Source organism: Sebastes fasciatus, chromosome 2 (genome assembly GCF_043250625.1).
Source record: "Sebastes fasciatus isolate fSebFas1 chromosome 2, fSebFas1.pri, whole genome shotgun sequence".
Classification (NCBI taxonomy): Eukaryota; Metazoa; Chordata; class Actinopteri; order Perciformes; family Sebastidae; genus Sebastes; species Sebastes fasciatus.
The window spans coordinates 18,591,761-18,614,895 of NC_133796.1; the positions used below are offsets into that span (position 1 = coordinate 18,591,761).

Genomic DNA, 23,135 nt, shown 5'->3' on the forward strand with positions numbered 1-23,135 from the left:
CAGCTCACCGCTCACTCGTCTGTTGTCAGCCATGTTGTTGGTGTGTGACACACACTGAGCTGTCAGCAGCAACAGGTTCTTCTCTCTGAGTTTACACACGCTGCTGGCTCAAACTTTAACATTTATCCAGCAAATAGTGCTCTCGTTTGGATAATAAAGCGTCGCAGAGTGTCCGGAGAACCGTGAAGAAGGGGTGGATGATAACTTCAGGCCCAGAGGAAGCGAGGAAGTTGATGTTTGTGTGGCCGCTGTGAGAGACAGAGAGGCACGCGAAGAGAAACTGCTTATCTAAGCATGTAAGTTTAATACTGTTACGTTAATGCTTCTATACACGACTTTTAGGATTCACGTAAGCTTTTTGGACTGTTTCGTCTGTTAATATGTGTTTAGTTTATCTGATATATATCAGTATTTGAAGGGCGGTGATGGTGCTCTGCTGGGATGGGAGTTAGGTTAGCTAGCTAACGTTATAAGTTATGGTTTCACTACATGTTAGCTGGTCTTTCTTCTTGTAAAGGCAGATTTGCAGGTGTCTCTCGGTTGAAACGAGTTGAGCAGGTTGCAGGCAGGTTTTTACACCGAGCTGCTGGTGACAAGTGAGCTGGGAATGTTACTCTATCAGTTTATGGTTCAGGTTTATATACTGTCCAGACAGACAGAGGGAGGGTCCAGTCACTTTCAGTTTATAAATAAAGTCCCAAAATGACCCAAAAATCAAGGAGCTGGTATCATTAAATATGTTTAAATCTAAAATGAAGGCTTTAGAAGCAGACTCTATGGCATGCCAATGTTTTTAGCTTCCCTTGTTGTACAGCTGACTCCCAGAAAAGTTCCTTTTTGTCCCCCCATTTGTCTTTAGATAGTTCTCTTTTAATGCAAATTTTAGTGCTTTTAGTGTTTGTGAATTGTATTTTATCTCTATTTGTGTCTGCAACTTTGTGTTCTTGCTGCTGACCGTCTTGGCCAGGTCTCCCTTGGAAAAGAGGTTCTTAATCTCAATAGGACTAACCTGGTTAAATAAAGGTTACATAAAATACAAATAAAAAAATAAAATCTGTGGTCCACAATAGAGAGAAGCAGTGCTCAGTTATATTAGTTTTGAAATTTTGGCCTATTTTGGATTGTCCCATAAGTGGGTTTCCTGTTCTGTCACCAGTAACTAAGCATCACTTCCAACATCATTAAATACACAATTTTTTTTTTGTCAATATTTGATAAATAATAATTTACAGGGTAATTTCAGCGATTACTAATATTTTTTTTATTTTGTTGCAATACCACCAGTGGAGTTTACATACTATATTTGTGTGGCTTAAAGGGACTGTTTGTAAGAATCAGAAATGCTTGTTAACAGCGACACCTGTGGCCGCTAAGTCAACGAAAGTAAGCGTCGGGCACGCGCTTGTAATATTTATATATAGTTATTTCTGCACAAACGTCCACTGTACATTTAATAGATATTCTCAGAGCTACGAAGTCTTCTGCAGTGTGTAGTGTGCACGCATGCACGTGAGGTGGAGCGAGCTGAGTGAAGGCAAGCAGGCAGGCAAAGGAGCAGAGGAGCAGAGGAGCAGAGTACAACAGAGACTCCAGCACTGGAGACCAAAGCTACGGTCTCCCCCTTGTCCTCCGACTGCGGCCAACACTGTTTTGCATGACGGGCTTCACTAGATATAACTTTGAGGTTTTGGTGCTTCCGTGTAGTTTGTGTTGGGAGTCTTGTCTGAACAGCGTAGCCTCACGCGAGCGCGCATATGCGAGGAAGCATATACGAGCACGCATGGGACACCGACTCGGATTGATTTATACGTGTTAGAAGTTACAAACGGTCCCTTTTAAAGCAGCAGTGGGTAGAATTGGAGCAAATATGATTTAAAAAAGTTTTTTCTTTTATAAAACGGTCACTATATCCTGCATGAGACAGGTAATCTGAAAACAATCATGTGCCTCTGTGTCCTCCGGTGCTCCTAATGGCGCCTGCAAGATTTCACAGACCGGAGGAAAACAACCAATCAGAGCCGAGCTGGAGCCTTGCCGTCTCTGAGCAGCTGTCAATCCCTCGCAAACTCTGATCAAACGGTCAAACTGTGCAGCGCTGATCAAATATGAGTCAATATTCTGTTTCTGTAATACCTATTTCTCTCCTCAAATGTTTTCAGAATCATTTTGTAGTGTACTGTTTAGCTGTAAAATGAGAAAGTTTGTGACCCGGCAGCCATGTTGAGATCAGTTGAGGAAATACCAATCACCGCCCACCAGCCGGAGCAAACTTTGACCATTTGATCGGAGTTTGCGAGTGATTGACAGCTGCCTCTGTTGAATGAACAGCCAATAGTAATGCTCTCTCTGAAATGACCTGTGATTGGCCAAAGTCAGGCTTTAGATTTTTTTAAAGCCTGAAAACAGAGCCATGAGGAGGTGCAGAAGTCTAGTTATCTCTCAGAACATATATGCTGAAAGGTTATTATAGAATCTTTGCCTAATGATGCCAAAAACATTCTGCCTACTGCAGGTTTTACTGCAGACACCCAAAACTGCAGATTTATTATCACCTCTCCTTATTTTATTTTATTTTTCATCAGTGCCAAGTGTCTGCATTTACTGCAGGAGATGAGCACAAATCACTTCATTTTAGATGAGGAAAAATCTTAAATTTGACTTCACTCTGCATTTTTCTACACAGCAGGCTGATGCTTAAAAAACATCCAGTCAAGTGCAGCAGCAGCACAAAATGAATGCATCATTGATATTAACAGGTGTAATGTTGATGTCCATTGGCTGACACTGATAAACTGACTGAAAAGTTGCACCTCTACAGTGAAGCTTAGGGCCATAGAGCCACTTGTGTGAGAGATACAGAGAGAATGGATGTTTCGGTACAGTGAGCAGGGTAATAATTCAGTTGGACAATACATGTTGAAGAGACTGCCACAGGATTGGGAGTATCCGCTGTTCTGTGGAACCTTACTGTAATTATGTTATTATTGCATAACACAGTAGTGGAAACTGATCAACCTGGTTTTGATCTCCATGTTCGCATACTTTCCTTTTGCTGAATCATCCTCAAGGCAATATGACAAATGAGTTTCACCTTTCGCCCAATGTCAGCTGGGATCGGCTCCAGCCCCCCCGCAACCCTGAATAGGATAAGCGGTTACAGATGATGGATGATTAGTAATATTATCAGTATGGCTATCATAAGCTGAATTGCCTGTTTTCTTCATCGCTGTCGTGTTACTTGAGATAATCACCACTCTTGCATGTGCGATCTGCAGCCTTTGCAGCATTACAATAACAGAGAGCACCTCTGGACAGGCCCAGTGTTGGTTTGGTAGGGAATTTATTCATCAGATTTAAGGTTTAACCAGCCTTTCAACTCCTCCTCCTTAATATCTTCTTCATTGAAGCTTCAGTGAAGATGATAGAGGGGAAACACACGCGCAATACTACCAGAAATATCCTGTTTTAATTCTAGTTCACGCTATAAATTTAATTTATCAGAGTACTTTCTCCAGTCCTGCCACATCCTCCTGATTTATTAGGGCGGGTCAAAGCAGACTAAAGGAGGGAGAGGCATGCCTTGCCTCTTAAGAAAACAAAACACAGCACTGCAAACAGTGTTAATCAAACCCAATCTGAAACACTCCAAACTGCCTTTTGCAGCACTTTCTGAATGTGTGAGCGTCAGCTGAAGAGGCCAGCTGAAGAGTTAGCTGTACGGTGGGAAGCAGTCAGAAAGACAGGAAAAAGTAAGAACATGGAAGAGAGGGGAACGAGTGATAAAGGTGATGGATAGGACTGGAGCATGGGTAATTTTACTGTACATGGAAACAAACACACAGAGAGAGGGAGAGTCATCTGGATGGAGTTGATGTCATTGGTGTGAGGTCAGCGAGCGAGCTGGCTGAAAATCAATAATTTCCTAGAACAACAGACAGTGCTTGTTTCAGAACAGAGTAGTGATGAGGACAGGTCAGGGACACACAACTGGAAGGGAATAGATTCAGGGGCATACATGGATATATAATAACACATGAAGAGAGAGAGAGAAAGGAAAAAAGGACTGTCCAAAAGAGATTTAGGGAATGAGGAAGTGAAGGGATTAAGAGATGAGAAAAGGTTCATTGTAAAACATCCTTTCCTCAGTGTCATCCATCTCTGTCTGGATCTTCATTGTGTTCGGTGTTTCCTTCTGTCAATGTAAAAGTATACATGGCAGCAAGGTGCAGTGTAAAAAGTGCACACTAACAGACACATACAGATACTCTGAGTGAAAGAGAGTAAGCTGCTACTGAAGCAGCCAGTGTCAGGGACAGGACAGCCGGGCTATTTATCCAACAGTTTTCAGTGTTGTATATACTAACGGAGAGACAGAAATGGCCCAGACTTTCAGCAGGAACCAAAGCAGAACTGAAGCAGGTGAGGTCTGACCGACATAGCCACACTCTGAGGAAGTGTGGTGTTTCTTTCTCTGGATAAGGACATCCGATCTGGTATTAATAAGCATTCTCATTATCTTAATTCTGCCCGTATTGTGATTAAATTCTAAATATGCAAATTAATTAGGCAGAGCTGGCGGACTTGTCAACAAACATGACGCGTCTCAGGTCAAGGAAGCAAAGCCATGGACGCGAGTCATTCATTATTGAATCTCTTTTTGTTTTTGCGAGGGAAGACTTGCGAGCTGCTGCTTCTCCTTGTAGCTTTTTGATGGGCTTGCTTGAGCTTGTGGGAAGAGGCAGAGTTTGTTGACCTTTCAACTTCCTCTGTGGATTTTTTTTTTTCTCTTAAGAATGTGGTCACGTTGTACAGATTGCATTTACACCTGGCTGATGTCCCAACACCTCCCAATGACTGCGGAAGAGCTGTTTTATAAACTACAGGTTAGGACCCAATATGAGTCATATATCTATTTATGTATTCAACCATGACAACAGTTATGGGACTACTGTGAGTGTGCATGTGTGGGCACCAGGATGGGATTATATAATTCAGCATTGGGCCAGACCTTGAAAAGTAGGAAAACACAGTGCAATCTTAGTCTTATTCTGTCCAAGAATTATCAAACTGTATTCCAGTTTTACAATACTGATAATACAAAAGTCTTGCTTCCAGTTGCCGGCCTCTATTCATTACAAGGATGTAGTGTGCTGACTACATAGTGTGTTTTGAAAAGGTTTTTCTCACTTAGCCAATTTGGCGATCATGCAAACCCTTATGTAAAAAATTAAGACTTTGTGTAATCTGTAAATGCGTCACTTATGTCTCCCTCCCTATGGTGCCGACTGTAACGCTATCAAAACAATGCGTCAGGCTTTCATTCACAGCCACTTTCCTGTCGCCTGGAGTGTATTTTATAACCTTGTTTTTAGTGGTTTTTAATAGTTCCTGCATGCATCACAGGTGAAGTACAGCTGAAGTAGTTTCTAGGGTAGGTGGAACCCTCAGAAAGGATTTGCATGAGGTTTGCAAAGCTGAGTGAGTCTACCACTGAAGTCAGTCACTTGCAGCAGCCAAGTCAGTCGGTCAGTTGGTCAGGCAGCCGTCCAGTCGGGAAAAGTCAGACTCCTCTCTGTCACTCTGGAGTGTTACATTACCAGAGGTTACACTCCACAACTAGAGCCTGACCAATACTGAATGGCTGATGTCAGCTTATCACTCATATCCTTTATTGGCAAATAGTTGTGTTGGGCAATATGCACAAAAAGAGCTCGAAACAGCATTAGGACTCAATACAGTTTGTCTAGCAAACTCCACTGTTTACACTACTGTACTGTGCAACACCTGAGATGTCAGGCGTCTGTTGAGATTAACATGTTAATCATGTCAGGGGTCAACATCAGAAATATACTTGCCCAAAGTCAATTTTTATTTTACAGTTTTACATCAAATAACAACAAGGACTAAAGTTAATTGTCATGTTTAATCTTTATTTAGGTAAATTAATCTGGAGTTTCGTCCACATCCTCTAACGCCACCCAACTAAACTCCTCCTTTCCTGGATAATTGAAATGCCCGCTTGTACTTCAGCTCATAAACTTTGTCTTTACCCATCGCCATTTTCTTGTGAGTGCCCGATCGATACTGCGAATGTGCAGCTCTCAACAGAGATGAGAAGGAAGCAAGATGGCTCTCTCTTTAGTTACTTCCATCATCAGCTCCGGAAAAAAAACAATGTGTTTACCGGTAATTCTTTTTTACCGCTAGCCCAATGGGAATTGCTAGATTTACTAGCCCAAGGTGGCATTTTATTTGCCCCGGACAAGCTGGCAATCCTTATTGTTGAGCCCTGTATTTAAGTATAAAAAAAATGCAAAATAATTTTGCTGCAACTCCTTGATGACCAAATGTGATGGATCCTTGCTAAAAATGTGTGTTTATGTTTAGTACATAAAACAAACTGGTCGGTCAGTGTAGGCTCTATATTTCACATGATGGTAAATGTTAGTGCAGTGCAGGAAATTGTCTTTAGCTGAGTTCATGGCCGTGGCATTTGCTCCAACTAGTTCAATAATCCATGTACTTAACTAAATGGTAACCTGACTTCTTTGTTTTTCTACTGCAAGTAGTGCAGTCTTGCTGTATCTCTGTTGGGACTGCTGCAACATGACTTCTTAATGGGGGAAGTCTCCATATGTACACTCTCATACTGTAATAAGACTGCAAGTGAAGAACAAGAATGAAAGAGAATAAGGCAAAGCAGGCTGTAGGAGGAGGATGAAGCAGGAGGACTTGATCCAGGAGGAGTGAAGGAGAAGGAGAGAGGGAGAGCGCCAGATGGCAGGCAGTAGCTTATCCCTCCCTTGCTGTTCTCTGCCCTTGTGAGAGTATTGATCCGACCACGCTCACAGAAACTAAACACTATCACTCTCTTTGATTCTCTCTTTATGTCATTCATGTTCTCTTTCATGAGCTCATATCAGCAGACAAGTCAGCGATCAGTCATTTATCTTCTTGAAAATCCCTCTTCAGTCTGTAATTCCCGTATTGCCCCAGTTCCAACCCTCGCTCTGACTCTAGTTCATATTTCCTGGGACATCAAAGCCGCCGCTTTGCCAAAAATCCACGATCACTCCCTGTAAACTGACGTAGGACGAGGAAATGCTTGTGTCTGTGGGTCACCGAGCAGGAAGTGTTGAGAAGAAAGATTGGAATTTCTTTCCTCCTTTTCCTCCTCCGACTACATCATGTGAGTCTGACTAGCTGATGGTCGAGAGATAGTCGTGGAGGAAGCAGGTGTTCAGCACGCCAGTCATGAAATGAATGTGAAAGAATCTGATTCACAGCGTCCCCAACTAAGATGCATGAAAATAAATTTAGTTTTGTTCTTGATGTTAGATTCCATACATTCAGTTGTTTAAGAAATAAATGCTTAAAATGTAGTTCTCATTGAACACGTGGCCTTTTGCTCTCTGTCCTGTATTGAAGCAAAGGTTCATACTTTCCATCACACGCTGAAGCACTGTTTTAGATCTAAACAAGCCAGTTTGTGTTGGCTGTATTTCAACAGGTTGAACAGCGCTGCAGTCACAGATGAGACCTATAAATATGCAGGCAAATTGGTCTTTTGTCAACACAGAGCCCATACAGTATATGGTACATTTAGTCTAGACACAAAGTCTAGTATATTTACCATGTTGTGACCAACCACAATCCTCCTAACCATCCCAACAATGATGCAAAGAAAATGTGTTCTAATTACTTGACAGAAAATACAAAAATTCATAATAAATCGGCAAATTTCTCTAGCTTACTAGTTAACCGGCTTTGTCATCTGACCACACTGCTGAGAAATCTTTATTGCAGTAATCTTGACAACAGTTATCAAAGAAAATTGAGAAATACGGAGACACATACACGTCCACCCTTGCACTAAATGTAGTAACTAATCACTTAAAACTTACAAACTGTTAACCCTGCAGTAGAAGTGAGCCCTCCCGCTACATAAAATAGGTTAATACGACAGCAGCTGCTTTCCCACACTTGCTTTGCATGTGCTTGACTCAACAAGAGTAGGTTTAAAGCATAATGTAATATACTGTAAGAAATGAGTGGTCATGGGTGACAGGAAGGCAGTTATGAAATCATTTAAACTGTCGGTCTGTCTGTCCACCACTTTGGTTTAAACTGAAACAACTGCTGGATGGATTGCAGTTTTGATTGAGATTTCTCAACTATTGGATGGACTGCCATGACATTTGTTACTACATTCATGGATCAGTTGAAATCACTGTGACGATCCTCTGACTTTTCATCCAGCACCATCATCTGAAAATGTCAATTTGTCCAATAGTTTTGTTTATGACCAAATAGAGTGGTATACAGTGATGATGTATTTTTGTGGGCCAACCTGGAAGTTAGCATCACCCTGGTCCCTCGACAAAAAAAGCGTCCAGCGTTCCACACTCAACGATCTGACTGTTTTGAGTGCAACATCCGGGTAAATGCACTGCCGTACTTCCCAATTGGAACGCACTTATGCACTCAAAGTAGTGAGTGTAAGTACAGAAGTATGCGGATTGGAACACACCATTAGTCTTGTACTAAGTTTGCAAACTCAAAGCTTTACAATGAATAAATGATAACCCAAAACAATTCTTCAAAATCTTGCCCACCACAGTACAAACTATAACATCACAATGCTGTTATGAAGTAAAACTGATGTCTGCTTAACACCAGGACGCTACCGGTATTTTTTTAACTCGTCCAACATTGTACTGAACAGGGGGTTTACATATATCTGGGTAGTGAGTGTAAATGCATTGTTATGAAGGTTTATCAGTCCGGCTTGTGTAGTATTGGTGTCTGTCCACTACTATGGTCTGTGTGGATAGTATTGGAACATGTCCCAGTAGTTTAAAAGCTTTGGGACGTGGCCCAGAGTGCTCCTGACTGAAGAACAGGAGGAGCCCTGTTTGACTCTGCTGACTGACCAGAATCTCTCTCTCTCTCTCTCTCTCTCTCTCTGTCGCTCTCTGTCGCTCTCTCGCTCTCTCTCTCTCTCTCTCTCTCTCTCATTTTTCTCTCCCTCCTCTCAGTGACACCACTGTCCAGTCTTAGCTGCAGTACTGACTGATGACTGGGCTGTGACTGTGTGTTTTGCAGATGGCCGCGAGCAGTAGCTGAGTACGCCGCCGGGAGTTCCCCCTCTCTGACTCTGCCACCTGCAAATATGAATGGTAAGACCACTGCAGTGTGTGTGCGTGTGTAGAGTGCTGTGTGCTTTTTGGCTCTGCAGATCTGCTGAGGCCAACACATTGCTAGTTCTAGTAATAATTCCCAGTTCGATGCGTACGTATGGCTGAACACACACTATGTCTCTCACTGTTTGTATGACTGAGGTTTTAATCTTAAAAGCTCCACTGCCCTTCCCTGGACCAGTGTACTTTTAGTCCTACATTTAGGACATTTTGTTGTGGTCATTATTAAGTCCATTTCTTTCCATGTTTTGACACCAGCCGTGTTTATGGTGCCAGTGACAGGACTAAAGTTACAGGACCTGTGTATGTTTTGTTATGATGAAGTGAACTGTCCATTCACTGCGTCCGCTGATGGACCGTGGACTAAACACTGATGTGTAGTCAGCCTCAGTGACAGTGTTGTTCTGCCCTCCTGTCTGAACAAAGTGACACACTAACACCGCGCTTCATTATCACTTTGTCAATATCAGTGCATTCCCAACTCCTGACTGCCACTGAGGCTGGCCTCTGGCTTCTCTCTCATCTCATCTGTGTGTGTGTGTGTGTGTGTGTGTCTAACATGTTTGTAATCATGTAACGTGTGTGCTTGTCGGCTTTGCTCAGATTTATGTGTTGTCTGTGTGATTTATTTAAACTGTGAGAAGGTAAAACAGCCGCAGGCCTGTTCAAGGAGCAGGTTTACTCAGTCTAACCCAGAATTCCCTCACATACGCATACTGATATAAATAGATCTCCTTTTATTCATCAAAGTGAGATAATTCTGCTTCTTAGAACTAGGGCTGCAACTAACGATTATTTTCATTGTTGCTTAATCTGTCAATTATTTTCTCGATTAATTGATTAGTTGTTTATTCTATAAAATATCAGAAAATTTGGAAAAATGTTCAAATCAGTGTTTCCTAAAGTCCAAGATGACGTCCTCAAATGTCTTGTTTTGTCCACAACTTAAAGATATTCAGTTTACTGTCATAGAGGAGTAACGAAACCAGAAATTATTCACATTTACGAAGCTGAAATCAGAGAATTTTGAGGTTTTTTTCCCCTTAAAAATGACTCGAACCGATTAATCGATTATCAAAATAGGTGGCGATTAATTTAATAGTTGACAACTAATCGATTAGTTGTTGCAGCTCTACTTGGAACACACCAATGGTGACAGGGCTGACATTCATCTAAAGAGAATGGCTATGTCTCATGTTTGATGCTTCACACTTTGACACTTGGATCTTTTTCTCTCTAGGTGGTCCAAGTGTATGGGCGATCTCTCCAGAGGAGAGGGACAAACATGATCAGACGTTTGACACCCTCTCCCCATCAATGGGCTATGTCTCAGGTAGACAACACCAACACGCACGTTATGATCACACAGACTGTTGCTGCATCACGCTCACAGTGATTTCCCTGCCAGTACATTTCATAATGCCGTTTTACCAGGACACATCCTTCAGCCAATAACACACAGGCGCATGTAAATAGAAGTAGCTATTCTAACAAATGTTGTTGACATGCTCAGGTGATAAGGCAAATATATACACACATGTACAGGCACACAAATACTGTAGGTATAGTGATAATGATGTATTGTATGCAGACACATTTTTCCGTTTTGCATGCAGGATAATCTCAATTTTCTTGTGTTTCTTCCCTTTCTGTCTCTTTCTGTAGGGGAGCAGGCAAGGAAGTTTTTACTCCAATCAGGGCTACCTCCTTCAGTTTTGGCTCAGATATGGTGAGAAACACACACACTCTCATACTCACACAAACATTTCTGAGTGATGGGAAGTCTCTGGAAGTTTTCACTTAAATCTATACTTGAAGCACAAGATCTTAACTGGTAACTCTCTCTGTTATTCCTCTTGTCTCTCAGGACTCTGGCTGACATGAATAAAGATGGGAAGATGGACAGGTTGGAGTTTTCCATCGCTATGAAGCTCATAAAGCTAAAACTCCAGGGCACACAGCTTCCCTCAGCACTGCCAATCATCATGAAGCAGCCTCCAGTGCACGCTCCCAGCCTCAATAACCCCACCTCGTCCTTGACCAACCCAGCCTATGGTACAGTATTATTACTATTATTATAAACTGTATGTGGAAGTTAGTTAGCGAGGAACTTTACTGTCCACAATGAATGTTTCATTCGCATCAACAGGCACAGCCTTGAACACAAAAAGAAATGTGTAGATTAAAAGATGTAAATGCATTAGGGCTGTCGTATTCGTTTTAACGCCGCTCTAATTTCTTTAACGCATTAACGCAACCTGCGATTTTTTGGTTGTCGCGGAATCAGTTTTAAAGCTGGAGTTAAGATACTGGCATCATATGAAAAAAGAAAACCTAAGGAATCCACTGGTACCAACCATGTCATACTAGGATGGAGGCTAAATAACGCTTCAAACTTGCCCTAAATCTTTGCGAGGAAAAACTGGCATGGCCATTTTCAAAGGGGTCCCTTGACCTGGAAATGGGTTCTATGGGCACACTGACACACTGACAGCTGTTGTTGCCTGTTGGGCTTGAGTTTGCCACGTTATGATTTGAGTATATTCTTTATGCTAAAAGCAGCATATTTGCCCACTCCTATGTTGATAAAAGTATTAAATACTTGACAAATCTCCCATTAAGGTACAATTTGAACAGATAAAAAATGTGTGATTAATTTGAGATCAATCGCGATTAATCATGGACAATCATGCAATTAATTGCAATTCATATTTTAATCGATTGACAGCCCTAAAATGCAAATACGAAAAATTAATTTGGGGATTTTAACAAAGCTAAGTATGTGACTGATCTCCATACATGTTTGTGCACATGCATTTTGACTGCTATGTCATCTGATTGGTGTACCTATTATTGTGGTGTGTGTGTGTGTGTGTGTGTGTCTTAGGCATGGCTTCTAACATGTCCATGATGTCCGGGACAAACCTTGCTATGTTGACCCCTGTCTCCATGGCAACCCCTGGACTCTCACCTATGACACCAATGATGGGCCTCACCCCTTTGGTTCCTACAGCAACAGGCATGAGCCCTCTAATAGCCTCCACCTCGCCGAGGCCCCTGATGCCCACCGGGGGAAGCGCCACCCTGCCAAACGGCACCATGGGAATGCTCCATGCAGGACTGGCTTCTGGTACAGATGATTTTTATTATTTCTGGTTCCTCTCCTCTTTTTTACCTCTGCTGTGGTATTGTGTCATAATTAGGGTCTCCTGTATGATTAAATACATTCATCTGTCCTTTGGTTATCACTTGAAAGTTGCTTATTTTTTCACCATGCCCTGCTCTGAGAGTAAATATTGTGTATGTTTGCAGCAAAGTGCAGATGATGATATATTTCTGAGGGGAAAAGGACTGAATCCTGGCCTGGTTTTGCAGAGTCAGATCTCTCTGTCTCATCTCCATACTAATAGCCTCCCTGTCCTTGGCAGTATATTACTGACCCACTGTAGGGCTCCCCTCCCCTTTCTCCCTTTCTGAAACTGTAACAAAAAACATCAAGATTTTATGGCAGTGGTTAATGGCTACTATAAAATGCCATCATTATATTGCAGATAATTATATGGAAGTATGTAATGGATATGTGTGTGTGTGTGTGTGTGTGTGTGCTTTGTGTTATCAGGCATACCTCGCTCTATATCCCCCTACTCCTCTCCGCTCGGATTCTCCTCTTCTGGTATGAACAAGGCCTCATCGCTGATGGACTTAGCATCTATCAGGTAAAACACACAAGCACTAAGCAATTTCCCCTTTTGCACAATCAGTGCCTCATTTGTCATACGCTGGACTTCCTGAAGTTTGGTGCATTGAGCTTGTATTTTTGTGTCGTCTCTGTTTGTCTTTCAGCTCCTCTTCCTCATCCCCCTCTGCGCTGTCCCCCATGGTTACTGTTCCCAGCGACTGGGCCGTGCCACATGCCTCCAGACTCAAATACAGACAGCAGTTCAACGGCTTGGATAAATACATGACAGGATATCTCAGTGGTACGAACTGTGTGTGTGTGTATGTGAACAGTGTGGTGGCCTGTAATGCAGGCGTGGATCTTCATGAACAACAGTCTGATGATTTCATAACGGTTGCCTCCCTCTTTCTTTCTATGTGTGTCAAGTCATAAGTCACTCTAAGGAAGTGGAGGCTGTGTCTGCCCCAGCTGTGGGTGTGTCAGACACAGGGGCAATTTCTCAACACACACACACAGCCAAGTATGCATTTGCCTTTTCGTTCTGTTACTGCAAGCCTTGTTGGACCTGTTTTTTTGAAATAGCCATGATGCAGTCAAACGGCAATCATGCATGCATGCGTCCAAACACACTCACTCACTTCAGACACACTTGCAGATGATTTCCTCACAGTGTGACTTTGCACATTATGTGCACTCCAGCACATCAAATAAATGACTCGAATGGCTTTTTAGCAGTTTTTTGAGCTATTGGTCCAATCTCTTCGTAGATTATAGCATATTAGAAAAGAGCTTTCTGTTAAATAAACCTTGACCTGTTAAAAAAAGGCTGACTGTTGTTCATACTTTCTGTGCTGCCATTCACATATTTTTATGTACATTTTGAAGTATCGCATTAGAAAACAACTATTGAAACACGGCTACTGTCACAGTCCTTTTGATCCTCATCTCATGTATGATCTCTTATATGTTAAAAAGGTTCTAATTTCCTATTTCAACATTAAACCTTTTTTTACACTTTTAATAAATCATGGAGAGAACCTGAAATCTGTCTTGGAAACCAGTCGTGAAGTTGCATGGGACTGCCCTCTTTGTTCACCTGCCACATTTTAAATTAATGAGTAAATGGGCACATACTGTACAGGTCATTACACACACCCTTGACGCTTTGTCCACCATGCCGACACATCATCTGTGCCATACAGGTGCTCTGACATGTGTCACTCTTGTTGCCAGGTCAGCAGGTGAGAGGTGCCATGGCGACCACGATGCTGACTCAGACACAGCTGGCTTCCATCTGGTGAGAATATGTTTGTGTGTCTGTACATGTCCTGTGGTTTGCTACAGTGCTGTGTTTAAGAGCCAAAGCCAGGTTTGGCAGCCAGGTGTAAGAAACTTCATTCCACTGTAGCTGGTATGACAAAAGGCCATTGTTTGTTAAGGAAGCATTTGTTTACAAGTCAAGGCTGCTCTTACTATCGATTACCAGTAAATACAAGGAAATAAAGTTTGTTATAAAATTTGTTTTAAGGGGAGACACCCCAAGTGAATAGGGTAACATTTGTATCAAATAGATAACAATAGTGAGCGAGTACTGAACAGCCTGTGGATTCTATAGGGATTGTAAATTTCATACATTTTGCAAGACAAAATGTTAACTAATAGATATCACCATGAAACTTCCCCAGTTGATTTCTTACATTAAGACAATCATTTTTTTAATATTACAAGTTTTCTGAAATTGTATGTTTAAATATACAAATCAAGCATTATCTATTGCTAACTTTTAGTGAATTTAGGAGAAATTCTGCTGTGATTTTTTTTTTTTTTTTTTTTTTTTGGTTTTAACTCCCCAAATCGTTTTTGTATGCCAATGATCCCTATAACACGTCCCTATATCTTGTGCCTCAACTTATATGATATGTCAATGTAGCTCAGAATCCATAAGTAGCTGAAAAAGTTTAGTCGCTAACCTTAACTAGCAAGTTCAGCCTAACATAAATGTGAAAACAGAAAGTTGTAATCATTTTGAAAACCTTCTCTAATGGTGCAACAATATTTCCTAGTTGGCTTAAAGTACATTCCTATCCTGTATGTAATTGTCAGTATGAAATCATGTAAAAACCTTGCACCCTCCCACAGGACTTTAGCTGATGTGGATAAAGACGGCAAGCTAAAAGCTGAGGAGTTTATTCTGGCAATGCATCTCGTGGACATGGCAAAGACTGGACAACCGCTGCCGCTAACATTGCCAACTGAACTGGTACCACCCTCACAGAGGTATATGCAAAACACATATGCCGCAATTTAACAAAAACATTGCAAATACGCTCTTACAGTAAATATACGTTTTTTTCGTAGGTTAAGTACATTAAACATGGACTACATTAATGTATATGTTTATTTAATGTTTTGATTATTATCCATGTTCCAGGGGTGCAGTGAATGGATCCGGCTCTTCTCTCTATGCAGCTCTGACTGATAACTTGGACATAGAACCTCCACAGAAAAACAAACCCAACCGTGAGTACTCGCACTACGTACCAACCCTAAACAGTGTTTACAGAGAGTCTAACTGCTGCATTATGTTCAGTCTTGTTCTCCATTACTAAGAGAATGCAAGGCCACATCAATACCTACTAACCAGATAAGATCACTCAGTATAATCAGTGGCTATGGCTCTCATAACTTAATAGCATAAACATACATACTGTATATTGTTGTGACATACACAGTGGCCACTTGCAGCAGCCTAAAGTCTAAACTGTGGCCAGTCAAGGGCAGCCAAGTGACTCTAAGTGTAGGGCAGCACCCTTTGGTGTTGGGTTTGTCCACACTATCATCTTACACACAGTCACACGTTGGAGCAGCTAGAATTAAAGGTTGCATCAAGTGTTTTTAAATATTAAGTTAACAGCGAAATGCTATTTTAAAATCCCCTAAATCTCCTAAACATCAATTACAATCTCATAACCCTGTCTATCATTATTTTTCATTGGCAGTTTTACTGAAACTACAAATCAGTTTTAAATTTACACACATTTCTGTTTTAACTGTCCATTATCCTCCTTTTCAAACACACAAGCTCAAATAAGTCATCAGTAATTATTCAAATAAGTTATTAACATGTTCTCAAAAAAATGTGTTGAAGTTTGTGTACCCATTGAAATGTATAATGGGCACATTAGCAATACTGTAAAAGAGGATTCATCCCGGGGTATATTTAAAACATTTACTGCTTAAACCTAATTAAGATAAGTCCTTTATTCATTCAAACAATAGGGGAGGGGGAAAAATCAATACAGCATAGTAACGCAATATTTTGCATGGCAATATTGTATTGATACACGGATGTCAAGTATTGATCTTTTATTATATAAACTATTAACCTCTTAACAATCTGACAGACGCTATTCTTGGCTGCTATTCTGTATTTCAGAGGTTTTAGTGGGCTCAGTCTTGAAGCTCCAAAGGTAGGCAAAATTTTGGCGAGGAAAAACTGTCCATTTTCAAAGTGTCTTTTGACCTCTGACCTCAAGATATGTGAATGAAACCGAGTGATGTTGACAAACTACATAAATTGCAAAGGTAATAAATCGCAATATATCGCAATTTATCTTATATCCATACTAGCAATTGTAAAATGTTTAAAATCTCAGTAAGATCACATCATGACTTAAGTATCGTGATATCATATCGGGGGGCTTCTGGTGATTCCCACCCCTACAAACAAGGTAAATGTTTTGACTTTGATTTGACTGCTTACTCGCAATCATCATTAAAGAACACCGACGCAGACTTCATCATTTTTATTTGTCTTTGTTCAGTGTCATTCGAGGATAAATTCAAAGCCAACCTGGAGCGAGGGAACGCAGAACTGGAGAAAAGACGCCTGACGCTGCTGGAGGCGGAGAGAAGGGAGATGGAGCGACGCGCTCAGAAGGAGAGAGAGGAGCGAGAGATGAGAGAGAGGGAGGCTCGGGAGGCTGAGGAGAGGAGGAAGAAAGAAGAGGAGAGGAGGCTGGAGCGACAGAGGGAGCTGGAGAGACAGAAAGAAGAAGAGCGGCAGAGAGAGATGGAGAGAAAAGAGGTGAGGGACTGTAGATACTGTATTTACAAGTATTAATGCTTCCTCTTTTATAGTCACAACAGAGACTTGTTTTACTTCAGTGTCTGTGGGCTCATTCCAGGTGGCACAGCGGGAGCTCGAGCGGCAGAGGAAGGAGGAGTGGGAGAGGAGGCGACGAGGAGAGCTCGAGATAAAGAAGGAGCAGGAGCAGGATGATATCATCAAATTGAAAGCTAAAAAGAGGAGTCTGGAGATGGAGCTGGAGGCTGTGGTGAGTGGTGGAGAGACATTGTCTTTGTTTGTCCAGCTGTCTCTAACCCATCATGAATACTTTAGGAGAGTTTGTAAAGTTTCTCTCTCTGTCTCTCTTTCTGTCTCTCTTTCTGTCTCTCACTACCTCAGGGTAACAAGCATCGTCAGATCTCAGACAGGCTGCTAGACTTTCAGAACAAGAAGAAGCATCAGAAGACAGAGCTGGATCTGACCAATCACAGGAAAGACACACGGCAGCAGGACATTAACAACCTGCAGAAGCAGCTAGAGGTGTGTCCTCTGTGTATTTTTTTTAAATTTAACTCACTTTAATGTGTTATCTGTGATTTATTTGTCCAGTCATTGCTTTGTTGAGAGAGAATGCATAAATGTTTTCCCAAATATTTTCCTCCAATGACACATTTCTTGTTGCTTCTGATGCATTTCCTCTTGGTCAGGAGTTCCAGAGGAAGTTGTCCCAGATGACTCCGGAGCAGAGGAGACTGACTGAGAAACTCCGAAACATGTCTGTGAATAACCTGCCTGGTTAGTATTGATGGATGAAATGACAGAGCTCAGGAACAACAACATATTATAGCAGTACTGATGGATGGATGTTTGATAAAAGAACTAATTGATGGGCAAATTGGGTAGTATTATCAAAGGAAATGCAGAACATACTGTATATATGAATACAAAATATGGAATTATTTAATATAATGCAACAAACCACTGCAAAAATGAAAATACTACATAAGGAAACATATGAATGGCTATATCATTATATATTTTATCACTTTATAAACATACCTGCTGGTGTCATAGCACTATTTTTTTCAGTGGGAAGATTCTAGCTTATTCAACTGTATTTCATCTGTTTGTAGGGTCGACCATGTCCGCCCTGAAGGTCGCCGTTACAGAGAAAAAAGGGACAACTGTGAAACTGCAAGAGCAGCTGCAATCTCTGGAGAAAGACACCGCTGCCAAACTGTCTGAGATGGACCAGTACAACAAAGACATGCAGGTAAGAATTAAATATATTGTAATTTTAATAGAACAGAAAGGTATCAGTTAAAACAACATTTCACGTTCATATTGAGCCTGTTTTTATCCAGGAGTAACATGGAGCATGTGTACAGGTTTGCTGGTCCTTTTTAAAAAAAAAAACTATGTCAAAATGTCTTAAATCATGTGTAATCATATCTTAATCATATTTAAACTTCCAGCGTGATTTTTACAGCCAGTTTGGAGGTTAAACCTCTCTGCCAGTTTCTGCTGCCTCACACCTCCTTATTAGCAGATGCTAATCCAACTAAATAAGCTAAATCATCATTCTTTGATAAGTATCAATAACTACAAATGGGATAAATTACTGGATTAAAAGTATGATGCAGGACACAAAATTTAGTTAGTACAGTATGTGAACATAAAATTGACAGGGTGGTGCTGGCAATGTGAAGCTTTGCTACAGAGCTGGCTGTTTTCCTTACAAACTAAACTCATCACATCTTTATATCTTGTTTGCCTGATTTTATAGCACTTGTATATGTAACAGATTTGCATTTTTTCTTCTAAGTTAAAACATTTAAAAAAAAATTAACACATTTTTTGGAGTGTGCAATGCCTGTTTTTACGTTCCACAAGTTTTACATATTTACTACTACAGCTTGGCCCTTGATGCGTCTTTTCTCTCCTCCAATCATCCCTTTCCATCATAACCTTCTTTCTTACCTTCTGATACTGATTTCATCCCTTTGTTATCTGTATCTTTGAGTTCTCTCTTCTTCTCTTTCTTCTTTCCTTTTTTTCCCATGCTGGATGCCTTCCCTCTTTTCTCCTTTCTATTCCTCCTTCCTCGTTCTTCCCTCTCACCCATCTCTCATCCCTTGTCCTCAACTTTACAGTATGTGGGTGATGAGGACTCTATGCTTCAGGCTGTCTTCTGTCTGCTGGCCTGCCTCCGTAACCTCTTCTACCTACTAAAGGTTTTCGCTTTAGGTCTCTTTGTTGTTCTCCTCTTTTTCTGCTCTTTTCTATTGTTCATTGCTCTGCTCATATTTCTCATCCTCCTGACATCTTGTGTCTGTGCTGTTTTAGCTCTTTTGACATATCTCTTTCTCCTCTCTGTCTCTTACGCCATCCTACAAATTGCTCACTGTTTAGGCACCTATGCATGTGTTTTTGCATGCTATGTGTGCTCAGTCCTTAGCCCGTTAATGTCTTTTAATTCAGTCACACATCTTTCACTCTTCTAGTAAAGGTGTGTTTTTGTGTGCATCAGGAACTGAGAGAGAGCCAGAGAAAACAGCAGGGGGCACTTGAGAAACTACGGAGCGTCAAAGAGGACAAACGGCGTGAGCTGAGTCGAAGGAAAGCTGAGGAAGAGGAGAGGAAGAGGAGAGAAGAGGAAAGGAAACAACAGGAGGAGGAGAGGAGGCGGAAGGAGGAAGAGGAAGCCCAGAGGTATTTTGCTTTCAAAAAGATTTACTTTTAGATTTCTTAACACTCCAATGTCTCACGTTAAAGCAAAAGATATTATTTCTCGACCTACTCTAAAAATTTAAAAACTTACTTTTTCACCTTGTTATACATACTTATAGAATAATGTTTGCTTCCCACTCGTAGGCGTATTAAGATGGAAAAAGAGCGGCAGTGGCAGGAGAAGCTGAAGAAGGACGAAGAGGAGCGTCAGAGGAGGCTTCAGGAGGAGAAAGAGGCCAAAGAGAGGGAGGAGGAGGAGAGAGAGAGACAGGCTATCATCCAGGCTACCAAAGACCAGGCCGAACGAGAGCTCCGAGCAAAGGAGGAGGCAGAGCGGAAGAGAAGAGATGCGGAGGAGAGGAAGAAAAGAGAAGAGGAGGAACGGCAGAAGCAAGCGGAGAGACGGAGGCAGGAGGAGGAGAGGAGAAAGCTGGAGGAGGAGAGGAGGCAGCTAGAGGAAGAGAGGAGGAAACTGGAGGATGAGAGAAGGAAAGAGGAGAAGAGACGGAAAGAAGAGGAGGAGCAACGCAAGAGGGAGGCCGAGAGGAAGAGGTTAGAGGAGGAGCGGAGAGAGGAGGAGCGCCGTAGAGAGAGGGAGGAGGAGGAGAGGAGGAGACAGAGGGCGGCCGTGGCCGCCGTCCGAGATGCGGAGGAGAGAAGAAATCGAGAAGAGGAGGAGAAAAAGAGGAGGGAGGATGAAGACAGGAGGAAGCTTCAGCAGCAGCAGCAGGACGAGGATAGGAGGAAGCGTGAGGAAGAAAGAAGGAGGGCGGAAGAGGAGCGGAAGAGAAAAGAGGAGGAAGAGGAGAGGAGGAAAGCCGAGGACAGGAAGAAAGTCGAGGAGACGAAAAAGAGGAAGGAGGAGGCGGCTCGTCACCTGCAGCAGGCGAGTGGAGGAGGAAAGGTGGATATTCAGGGGAAACTGACGGCTCTGCTGAAAGGACTGGAGGAGAGGAAGGGTGAGACACATGCATGTTGTTATACTTCTCTGTAGTCTCTTCTTGTCTTCAGTGTGTATTAAAACCACATTATGACCCCTTTAGGTGGGCAACCAAGGGCCACACACCACAGGAAGTCAGCAGCTCTCACATCCTTCAAAGCTCTCTACCCGTTCACTGCCCGAAACAACGAAGAGCTCGACTTCAGTGCAGACGATATGATCGAGGTAAGACTGACAATGATGTTTCATGAGGGCTTGATAAAAGATACAACTGCAACAGAAAAGATAGAACGTTAGCTGACCACTTACTCATGTTCAAATGTTCTTCTCAAACCTTCCTGTCTCCTCCTGTCAGGTTGATGAGACGACAGAGCGGGAGGAGGGCTGGTTGTACGGCAGCAAACAGGGGAAGATGGGCTGGTTCCCAGAGAGCTACGTGGAGAGAGTGGCCCCATCAGATACGGCTAATAATACTGCTGCTGCTGCTGCTGCTGCTGCTGCTGCTGCTGCTGCTGCTGCTGCTGCTCCTCCTCCTAAAGTCCCGATCCATTCACAGCTGTCCAATGCACTTGAGGCCGTCAAGGCAGGAGGAACAAAGTCTGCCTTCACACCAACGCACTCTCCACACCCTGCACCCTCTGAGACACACGGACAGGTGAGAGGTTTATACATTCATACAAAAGGTCCTTTTACTGCTGTACTTTGATTACCAGTGTGATTATTGTGTGGACATGTACAAATACTCAAATACTGTGTGTCTGTGTGTCTGACAGCAGGTGGTGGGTAACCTGTTGGCCCAGGCCTTGTGTTCGTGGACAGCAAAGACAGACAACCATCTGAACTTCAATAAGGACGATGTGATCCAGGTGTTGGAGCAGCAGGAGAACTGGTGGCTGGGAGAGCTGAACAGTGAACGGGGCTGGTTCCCCAAAACATATGTAACACTGCTGGGAGAAGAAGAGAGTTCAGAGTGAGTCTTCACGCACACATATTTGTTCCCCATAATCACTGAAACGCACACAGCCGTGTATTTCACTTGCTTTCAACTGCTTGGTGCAGAGGGAGAGACCAAGATACTGCGTGAGGTGAAAGGGACAGGTGTGTGCCGGTGTTATTGTAGTTTGTCCCGCTGATCACAATGGGCCTCATGCAAGAATCACTCGTACGAACAGATTCATTCTTAAGTGGTTGTACGTGTGATTCCGGAGAACTTGCCGCATTCACCAATTTTCTCGTATTATGAGTTTCCTCTTAGGTACGAACACAATTTACGAGTGGTCCAGACCGGTCGTAGGAGTCATGTGCAATTGCTGTCTGCTGCTATCCAAACCTAAGCTTTTCACTAATGGATGTATATTTCATGACTTTGAAGCAAATTTGAGTTTGAAAAGACTCTGCAATTTGAATTATAATATAATCATAGATGTATTCATATAGCCTAAAGATATAATTAATTAAAATTGTTTGATCATTGATGCTATTGTATAACACTACAATATCAATATGAACATATCAAATTGCAAAACGACTTAAATTACGCACTAATTGAAGGTTAATTTGTCTGTATATAATAAGGTCAACAGGAAGTGTAACAGGCGCGTCATGGCTGACTTACTTCTTTTGGATATGCGTTAGACCGCATATTGCCAAGCTGATATATTGGCAGAGACAGATGAATCGGACATGACCGGAATGCGTAGTCTTATATGGTGTCATTGGGCTTTAAATATGCCAATGTACAATTCTCATGAACGTGCGCTCAGGTGGCATTCATCATGTTTACGCAGGTCATATACACAGTTATCTGAAGTCAGGAGCGTTTGCCAAATCTGACGTGGCACACTCGTACAAGCCCACGGCATGAAAAAAAGTTAAGACAAGAATACGAAAATGTCCTTGCATGAGACCCAATGTGCGTCAAAAATAACGTAACTGAGTCAAATCTGAACACACACGATGCACATATCTTTAGATTCAGTATGATTTGCACCAATGTCATTATCTCTGATATCATCGCAAATACATTTCCATGAATCTGCTTAGAAATCCATAGGAAACAAGTTCCTTTACAACTCCAGAACTTGCTTGAGAATCATCATGTTTTCCTCAGTATCAAAGTAATCCAGTAATAGCTGTCTGTAAATCAACGGGTGCATTGCAAACAGGAACTGCTAATAGCTAACTTTTAACATACTTTTAATAGTGCCAATTTTCCAAAATGCAAACAAATATACACAGCGCTCAAGTTGTAGCCCATAGCTAACTCTGTCATATTTCATTTGTAAACATTCGAGGTTCAAGGTTAATTTATTGTCACAGTACAACACAGGGTTGTACAACAAAATGCAGTTGTTGTCCCTTTATGCTACACAAGAAAAAACAAAAACATGCACATAAACTCAGCACATAGCTGTCCACTATCCATACAAACATATTTTGTGGCATCTTATCTCAGGGTAAATCTGTGAAAACATGCATCAGTCACATGGTAATAATGTCTATGTGTCAGTGAGTCTA

The 23,135-nt window shown here is 41.9% G+C and overlaps 1 protein-coding gene across 2 annotated transcripts in view; it reads left to right on the top strand.

The window, feature by feature from the left end:
• The first annotated feature begins 13 nt into the window (after positions 1-13).
• The window catches only part of itsn2b (intersectin 2b), a 37,709-nt gene continuing 14,587 nt past the window's right edge, over positions 14-23,135 (top strand). The window contains exons 1-21 of one of the 2 annotated variants that reach the window (XM_074612598.1): positions 14-296; positions 9,106-9,179; positions 10,441-10,533; positions 10,866-10,929; positions 11,068-11,255; positions 12,088-12,330; positions 12,820-12,916; positions 13,044-13,180; positions 14,113-14,176; positions 15,019-15,156; positions 15,311-15,399; positions 16,704-16,966; positions 17,067-17,216; positions 17,348-17,488; positions 17,656-17,743; positions 18,082-18,221; positions 19,479-19,660; positions 19,823-20,637; positions 20,722-20,843; positions 20,974-21,273; positions 21,392-21,588. In XM_074612598.1, the coding sequence (XP_074468699.1) occupies positions 9,173-9,179; positions 10,441-10,533; positions 10,866-10,929; positions 11,068-11,255; positions 12,088-12,330; positions 12,820-12,916; positions 13,044-13,180; positions 14,113-14,176; positions 15,019-15,156; positions 15,311-15,399; positions 16,704-16,966; positions 17,067-17,216; positions 17,348-17,488; positions 17,656-17,743; positions 18,082-18,221; positions 19,479-19,660; positions 19,823-20,637; positions 20,722-20,843; positions 20,974-21,273; positions 21,392-21,588 (3,518 nt within the window). In that variant the 5' untranslated portion in view covers positions 14-296; positions 9,106-9,172. The remainder of the gene's footprint in view (positions 297-9,105; positions 9,180-10,440; positions 10,534-10,865; positions 10,930-11,067; positions 11,256-12,087; positions 12,331-12,819; positions 12,917-13,043; positions 13,181-14,112; positions 14,177-15,018; positions 15,157-15,310; positions 15,400-16,703; positions 16,967-17,066; positions 17,217-17,347; positions 17,489-17,655; positions 17,744-18,081; positions 18,222-19,478; positions 19,661-19,822; positions 20,638-20,721; positions 20,844-20,973; positions 21,274-21,391; positions 21,589-23,135) is intronic. The other variant, XM_074612605.1, reaches the window with a different exon arrangement.